At 40.1% G+C, this 8616-nt stretch overlaps 1 protein-coding gene across 3 annotated transcripts; it reads left to right on the forward strand.

Moving 5' to 3' along the window:
* The first annotated feature begins 1281 nt into the window (after window positions 1-1281).
* si:dkey-79d12.5 (protein BTG3) lies at window positions 1282-7946 on the forward strand. Of its 3 annotated transcripts, none has more exons than XM_081696186.1 (5): window positions 1282-3001; window positions 5157-5332; window positions 5456-5593; window positions 5696-5996; window positions 6368-7946. In XM_081696186.1, the coding sequence occupies exons 1-5, from the start codon at window positions 2990-2992 to the stop codon at window positions 6554-6556; spliced, it is 816 nt and encodes a 271-aa protein (XP_081552312.1). In that variant the 5' UTR covers window positions 1282-2989; the 3' UTR covers window positions 6557-7946. The 3 variants fall into 3 exon arrangements, with proteins under 3 accessions (XP_081552312.1, XP_026863008.2, XP_081552313.1); XM_027007207.3 differs by having other exon boundaries at window positions 1283-1475; XM_081696187.1 differs by having other exon boundaries at window positions 1283-1429.
* The last annotated feature ends 670 nt before the right edge of the window (window positions 7947-8616 follow it).

Raw genomic sequence — 8616 nt, forward strand, 5'->3', positions numbered from 1 at the left:
CATACTTTCTAGGACCCCGATGTACTTGACATAACAATGTGTGCTGGGGGGTTGGGGGGGGGGGGTCTCTTTGTGTGTGCGTGTGTTTGCGTGTTTACGTGTGCACGTGCGCATGTGTTTGAGGGAGGGGTCAGTTGACAGATCATTTATTATTCAACGCTTGAGGTTAAATTCAAGCTCTGTTCTGCCATCTGCTGTTCATTAGCAAACATGCACCACAAACCAGTAAAGACTAGCACGACACATTTCTGAACAGCTCCATTACTTAAAGATTGCAACTGTCATTAACAGTACGAGACTGAAATATAGACAGCCCTAATAAATTAAAAGCACATTAAGTTACAGCTCAGCACTTAATATCATAACTTTAATTCTGTTATGGAATGAATTTTAAACGTTTATATATACATATGCATTGCATCTTTTTTTCTTTTTTACAAATGATTTTTAGATGAAGCTTTTTTTTCAAATTGTTGGTTTAAAATTAAAAAATATGCATGTTACTTATTTATATTTGTTGTTCTTTTTAAATACCGTTTTCTAGATTTCAAAAATCAAAACGCAAATTCACCAGAGTAAAGGCTAACTTATTTTTGGTACGATATTTACGGCAATACAAAAGTAACAAGATCGATCTCACCTGGAGTAGACGACCAGTAGCAGACCTCACAGCTGAATAGGGGTCCGTTTAAACCGGTGTTGTTGTGGAAAGATTAACAGAAATAGGGCTAATATGAGAAAAAAAAAGTTTAAGCTTTAAAGAGACTTGGGGGGGGGGGGAGTTCGCTTGTGAAGCTCTTTGAAAAGAAAAGAACAGCCGTCTTCACTTGCTTGATTTATGTACTCCTACCTTGATTTTATTGAGTCTAATATGTTTATATAGGTGGGTGCGGTATCTTTGCTCTGTTTATGTTTACTCGCGCTTGTATCCGATTTCCGAAACTGATTTATGAGGTTGTGCTGACAATAGGAGGGAAAAAATCAAATAAATGGAGGCTTTATTGGAACAAAAACATGTTTGCCCTTGCTTCCTTTAGTCGGTTGAGTACAAACGATCAAAAGCTCGGGGTACTGGAGCTATTTATAGGCATTTTTGCGTCGTGTGTCTGGTCAGTTGTGCGTTATTTGGGAGAATGGCTTGCTTCTTGGTTCTGTTTCCGGCGCTTCCTCTGCCTGCCCATATTTGGCATGTGTCGTCACGCCGCCGTCTCCGTGAGAGGGGGGGGGGGGGGGGAAATCACCTCCGCGTTTCAGAACCCGAACTAGGAAGTGAGTCAAACGTTCGTCATCGACGGGAAAGGCACTGCTTGCTACTTTGTTCAACAGAAGCAAACACGAAAGGGGGAACGTGGATGACTTTGACTGAGTCTACGAGGAAGCAGCGGGAAACGACGACAGAAAGAAGAGGTTTCATCCATTTCAGTAGGAGGTTTGCAGAAACGAACCCGTAGGATTTACTGGTTTAAGGGTCTTAGGTGAGTACTGCAAAGTGGCCCACGTGCAACTCTTTTGTAGACTACATAGCCGAAACCGTTAATAAGTGGTTGTGCCTAGCTGCAAAAGTTCATAAAAGCATAGTGTGCCACATTACAGTATATTTCAGACTTTTAGGCTTGTGTTATACTAACTCATTCTAGACTATAGGATAGCCTTGTATAATCTGACATATGTTCAAAAAGAAGCCTAAACACTTCTATATATTGATATAATATATTGGAAAACTATCGACTACAAAAATAACGAAGAATCCAGCTCATATCTTAGAATAATAGAGAATAGAATAGTAATAGATTGAGAGTGTGAATAGATTGAGTTTCTCCATCTGTGTCTCTGTGTGTGTGTGTGTGTGTGCGTGTGCAAGAGAGAAAATAAGAAAATACGTATTTTGTTTTTGCTCGGTATCTTAAAAGAACTTCACTTATCACAAAAATATTCTTAGAAAAGGCCTGCTCACTCGAAATTGTCTGTCTAAATTTGGGCGATTCCTCCTACAGAGAATTTCCTCTAACTAAGCGGAAAACAAGCGATGAGTCAAAGAACACAAAGAAGTGTAAAATCGCAAAGTTTCCCAACTTTTCCTAAGTAAACAATTGGTTATATATCCACTGTACCCTGTAGCTAAATCAAACCACACGTCTACCGCGTGTTGCGCCTGGCGCCAGTAGTGTAGAACTGCGCGCTTTGTAACTCGAGGCCCAGAGTGCGTCTTTTCAGGTCTTTGTGTTTGCACCATGAACGGGCTGTTCGCTCCACCAGAAACCATAGAACGCATGGTTCGGCCTGCAGAGCAACTACAAAGCCATATTGGATAATGTCAGGTTGGAGACGCCTATAAAGTTAGGGGTAGGGGAAATCGCAGCGATATGAGCCATGTAACCATATGTTACGTATTCCTCTGGTAGCCTGTTGTCTAGCGCGGAAGATCACCTTTAAGGCTAACTGCACTTTAGTTTATAAATATTCTCACCATTTTGCTTCGAATAACAAGCTATTCCTCAAACCTCTCGATATCACGAAAGCTGTCGTTTTTGACAGTGAATTGATATAATGTTATTGATTTTATTTTCGTCTGTTGTCTATTTGTCATAACTTATGAAGTGATTAAAGATGGGTTTGTTTGTTTTTTGCAAATCCGGTCCACATAAAACAAAATGTGACGACAATGTTGAGAATGTTTTGAGCAAAATCAGATGTGAACCTCTGAAACAAGAGCTCCAAACACCTGTTAACATGCTAGGCCTCTGAAGCTATTGCCACAACTTAAAATCCTACACCCATATAGTACAATGGCATTGTGCAATTCAAAATAAATGCCAAAACAAAGAGCAAAGTTTTAATCACTCCTTATTTTCAGGTAGGATTGTGTGAGTCATATGGGTGTCAGGGCTGTTCACTGATTAATAGGACATGTAGGCTGTTACTACAGTATTACATCATATAGCAGTTGGACTCAAGCTCTGGCTATACTCTGGAGAACAAAGAAAACATCATGGACATATTGGTGTGTATTCTTGTCTAATATTCATATTTTTCTTCTTTATTCAGCTAAATGGTAGGCAAAAAACACATTTATATACCGTCATGATATTTACTATCCCCTAACAGCTGTTATAAGAGTTTCATTTTGAGTGTTTGCCCTTTGAAGTAACCTATGGGGAGTTCACGTGTCTCCTTCCTGATTATGTTAAATGGAATAGCCAGACTCACGCTCTCACCAATGTCGATGGCTGGTTTATCCTGCTTTCTTGCTAACTGAGTAGTGAAATTTGAGGACATCCTGTTATCATCAGCTTCAGAATCATTTTAAGCAGATGTAAGCTTGCTGGCCACAGTGTAACACGGTTGGGTGTAACACCAGCATGGGTAACACTAAGCCCAAATTGCTCTTAAGGGAGGACTTTGAAGTTGTAGCAGTTGTCAGGAGAGATTTCTCTCACACAAAGAGAGTAAGTCTATAGCAGCTTTGACATTTACTTTCAAAAAAGTAATGCTTTACTGGCATTTGACTAGATCTGTTTCCCATCAAAAGTTAGCAGTTTAAACCATGTCAAATGTTTTTGCTAAATGTATGATGATCTTATAGTATGGTGACAAGATAGTCTAAGATACTTTGACATCTATCCTATATCAGATCATATTTGATTGTAGTCTAAATGACACATTTTTCCATTCTTGAAATTTTGAATTTACTCTGTGAATATAAACATCAATGTTTATTAAAATAGTAATTTGTGATTTGTCTAGTAAACATAGCAACACAATAATTATTTCAAATTTAAATTAGTAAAATGATATTGAATGTTAATTGGGTGTCATTAGCATCTATAAATTGGTAACTAAATATTTTATAAATATTATATATTATATCCATAAGTCTTATATATCTATAAGTAAGTATCTAAGTATCTATAACTGACTAAGCCGTGCAGTTAGAATGGGATACCACAACAGATAGAAAATAGATTTGTTAGCAGAAAAAGTGCCATGTTGGAGAGTTACATGAAATTGTGCTTTGTGCATCAAAATGGACCTCATTTGTAATATCCATAGCACGAAATAAAAGCCCATCATCTCCGGGATGTTTGAGCAGGAGCGCTCTGGTCTCAGGGAATGTTGTGAGTGATTGGCCAGTATTGCAGGCATGCACACCACATACATACATAAAGCATTTTGTTCTTCCTGGAGGCAAAGAACAGCTTCTGATACAGCAGGGCTTGCCAATGAAGGTCACATCAGTAGCAAAGTGTATGATACTGGGAAGCAGTTTTCTGACAAACTGGGAAATGTTAACTTTCAAAACAACTGAGATTTAAACCAAGGGACAGGTGGAGCACAGCACCAATTTGCATGAACCTATATGAATTACCCAAGAATTCTGTGACAGAATGTACAGTAACCTAAATGATTTGGTTTGCAAAAGAAGCAATCCCATGACTTTTTCTACAGAAATGTTTCATGCCCCTCGAGGTTATCATTTCATTTACATTGTACTTATCTGATGTTGTATCTGCTGTCAGGATGACATGGACAGAGTGTGCTGCCAACCCGTTGCCAAGGTGGTGGATTCTCTGGGACATTTTGTTATGACAGAATATCCGTGTGCTGTCAAAACAGAACTCCTCTGTTGTCTCATCATCATGAGATGTCTCAGTGTGTCATAATTAGAAAGTAAAAAGCCTTATTACGCAACTGGCTCTGTTTGTTCTGAACCTGTGATCCCTGTCCTCCACGCCTATCTGAGTTAATTTGCATCTTATTTGCTCTTCATGCAAATTGTGCTGAGGTGCTCGTTTTCACAACAAGAATGCAAGTCTATGTATGTGGTAAAAAAATAGATGGACTTCTTGTTTCAGTAAAGGCCTCTGTGATTAGAGTGGACTGGGAAGCTCACTTATCAAGAATATCTTCTCACCAGCATAAGGTTCAGTACCATCGCAAATCAGCCTCAGAGACAACGGCCAGAGATGCCAATGCAAATGGCAAAAAAAAACATTGGCGCTGACTCTCGGCCGCTTTTCAGATCACTGATGTGCTTTCGCAGGGACGAAACGACACATTTGTATTCACGAGAAACATCTTGAATGTAAAAAAGGATATTCAGTGAAAACAAGGAATTGGAAGCTGCTCCTTCTGAATGACGTTCTAAATCCTGGCAGGAGATGAAGAGGGAAGTTAGTGCTGGTGTGGACTTCCTGAAACGCTTGGCCATGGAGCGAGGAGGTGTCAACGAAGCCAAGGCCAGACTGTTTGCCGAGAAACTGCACGAGCTTCTCTGTGAAAAGTATGCACATCACTGGTACCCCAACAATCCCAGCAAGGGACAGGCCTACAGGTAACACATAACACCTTCCATCTTTTCTTTATTAGTGGGTTGGAGGACAGTGTTAAAGAATTTGGAGGGTGTCAAGATTTGTAGGAGGCGAATTTATTCTGATCCTCACATGCTCTTTGGCAGATGCCTCAGGATGAACCAGGGTGTCCCATGCGATGACTCAGTGGTCCGAGCTTGTGAAGTGAGTGAGCTGAAGCCATCCGAGCTGGGACTCCCTCGTGAGCTCACACTATGGATTGATCCCCTGGAGGTGTCTGCACGGTAAGTTCCAAGGCCCTAGCTGGGGTGGGGGGCATCACTATCTCTACAGCCATGATGTGACACGTCTGGATGTTGGTGGTTAACTTTGGCGGTTTTTCCCAGGTCGGGGGAAAACTGCAGATATTTCACAGTGGCACGCTTCAGTGAGGTAGAGGAGAACACAGAGAAGGAGCCCAGCGTGCACCGAGAAAGCTTAGACCTGGCAATGCTGGACACGTCGGATTACCACTCGGCCAGCTCCTCGGACTGCGGCTCGGCCGTGTCCAGCGATGCAGAGGACGAGGCGAGAGAGGGAGAGGTGGAGAAAGCGAAGGAGGGAAGAAAGGGGCAGGACAAAGCATTCGTGATTGCAATGAGGCCCAGGACAAGAGAGCCAAAACCACGGAAAGTCCCCAGGTCTCAGGTAAATGAGTCAGCAAGCCTGACGTGTCTCTCACTCACCTGGAAAACCAGCCAACCTCTGTAGCTCAAGATTCAGTTAACTTGTATTGCACAAAAGCCTGTTATTATTGACACATACAATGTGGTAATGTGTGTAATTACATTTTCGTAAAAAGAACAGTGTTAACTATTATGTTCCATATAGTTAATATAGAATTTTTTGATAAACACAATCAAATCAATCTTTCACAAAGTAAATCGGAATGCAGTACATCCAATCGAGTCGTTGTCAAATTAACCCCACCATCACCAGAAAGCCTCGATGGTTCTTGGAGGGTCAAGCTTTAGCATTGTTAACAGCATTCTCTTTCCTCTCCCTGGTGCGCGCTGCAGCTGGCGAGCCTGCAGTGCCTCTATCAGCCCACGGCGCTCTGGCCACAGAAGAAGGGTCCTGTGGTGCTGACAGCCATGTGTGGCGCCCCACCAGCGCCTGTGCTTGGCTACTACGTCCTCCCCAGGGCTCCGCCGCAGTTCATCCTTCCCCAGGCCACCCTGAATCCCTGGGGAGCAGCCAAGGGATAGAGGATCCCCTGGGGGCGCTGGGCCGACCTGTTCGTCTCATGCTTTTACATCCAGAACCTTGTTTTTGTTCCGATGGAATGTAATTTATTGCTTGTTTGGATTTTTGGTTTCGTTTTGTTTTAATCAAGCTTGCCTGGGGCGTTTCTGAGACTAACACAATGATTTAATAATTAGTAATGGTTTTTACTTTATGTTTTTCCATTTGATCCAGAATTGGAAGTTTGTCACTGACGCTTTTACTCAGCAATATTTAACCAAGCATACATTTAGTCTAAATCTACTCTCCTGGGACCACCTGACTGGTGCATAAATCACAATAATATGGCCATTATGTGAAGAACATTATTTTCCCCCTTTTTTACACTTTCTGACTCTCAGAACATTTAATATGAAATAGTATTTAATCAGGAAGGCTCTTAATAATAATAATAATAATAATAATAATAATAATATGATATTTGGATACTATTTGGCATAACTGGGTGCTTTTGCGTAAGTAGGAAAAATAGATTTCAAAAAACCATTGCAAAAATCAAATGTCAAATACCCATGTCACCTTCCTGACTCAGGTATGTCTGTCTGTAATGTCATCAATGACTTGAATGTTTTATGCCAAAATTTCTTTTGTATTTCGCAAATCCAAAGAGTGTTGTGTAGGTTGTACTAGAAGTGCTGGGATCTTTGTATAAAACCGGTGGTAATTCACCATAATTTGCAGCTCACTGTGATAACTCACGATCTCTCAGGACGTTCACTTGACTGCAGTAATACAAGCAAACCTCACGTTACTTAATGAATCTTTTAAAGGCTTTATCACTGTTTCCTGAACTAATCTGTGTAATTCATTTCATAGCCAGTAGGCGGCGCTATACCCTGCGAAAAGCAGCGAGCTTTCTGCCACATTTGGAATTTTTTACAGCAGTTTGTTTCTGCATGTTTGTGTTTTTGTTCTATACAGTTTTAAGAACTGGGCATTTCTTAAAACGCATCAGAATAATTAAGACTAGAATTTATCAAAGGCTTCTTGTTTTCATGAGTGATCATAATCTGGCAGTGCACTTTACAAATGTAAATAGCATTTGACACTGGAATTGTAGCTTTACTTTGTTATAAGTCTTGTATTGTTTCCGTGGTTTCTTGCTTTTACTGACAATTCTTAATTGCCTTTTAATGGTGGAATTCTATTTATTTGTGGTTATTCTTTTTTTACAAGGGGTGTTAACAAATATTTGTAAATATTTTTGCCTGTTTCCGTTTTGACTTTGATTTGGATTTTTTATTACATATGCTGCTGTATCCATTGTGGTCCATCAGTGTATTTTTATGAAAACGATACTAAATGTAGTGCTTAACGGAGCTCGTATTTATTAAAGAAATCTATTCACGATCATCGGTTTAATGATGCGTTCTGCTTTTTATGAATTTTCGATTAAAATTACGTTTTGTAGTTAAATTGCTTTGTACTTTAATGTGATGTGTTTGTAAAATAGGAAACAATACGCAGTCAAAAACCCTCCCATACATTGACACGGTTCACAATCCGAGGTCTACTTCCTCAAGGGACGGACTAACCCCCGAGCAGGCGTGCAGCGTTAACGGGAAGACCGGCTACGTTGCTTAGACGAATGGCAAAAGGGGAAGATAACTTCATGTACAGTCCTAAAAACGCTCTTTATCTCAGTTCACAAAAGCAGTTAAAAGGCTAAAATACCTAATTAGAAAAAGATCCAGTGAAACTTCCTTTTCTAATAACCTATAGCATTTTATATTGCGATGGGGTGATGGCATGACTTTCTCAGCAGTATTGTAGAAGTAGCGCTTTCTCAAGAGTATCAGTAGTAATGAAGCGAATCTCTTGATCTCAACACAACAATAGTCAGTCATAAGATGGCGAAGCATGTATCGGACTGATTTTATTTTGGATTTTATTCTGCAGCAACCTCCGTACATTTTACGAAATTAGGTTTTATTTGGTTACTAGAGGCCTAGATAAAAATAAAAATAAAAAATTAAAAACTTAAAAAAACCCCATTCTGCTATCTTTAAACTTCATGTGACCA

The sequence above is a fragment of the Electrophorus electricus genome, chromosome 14 (genome assembly GCF_041902795.1).
Source record: "Electrophorus electricus isolate QZ-2024a chromosome 14, ASM4190279v1, whole genome shotgun sequence".
NCBI classification, from domain to species: domain Eukaryota; kingdom Metazoa; phylum Chordata; class Actinopteri; order Gymnotiformes; family Gymnotidae; genus Electrophorus; species Electrophorus electricus.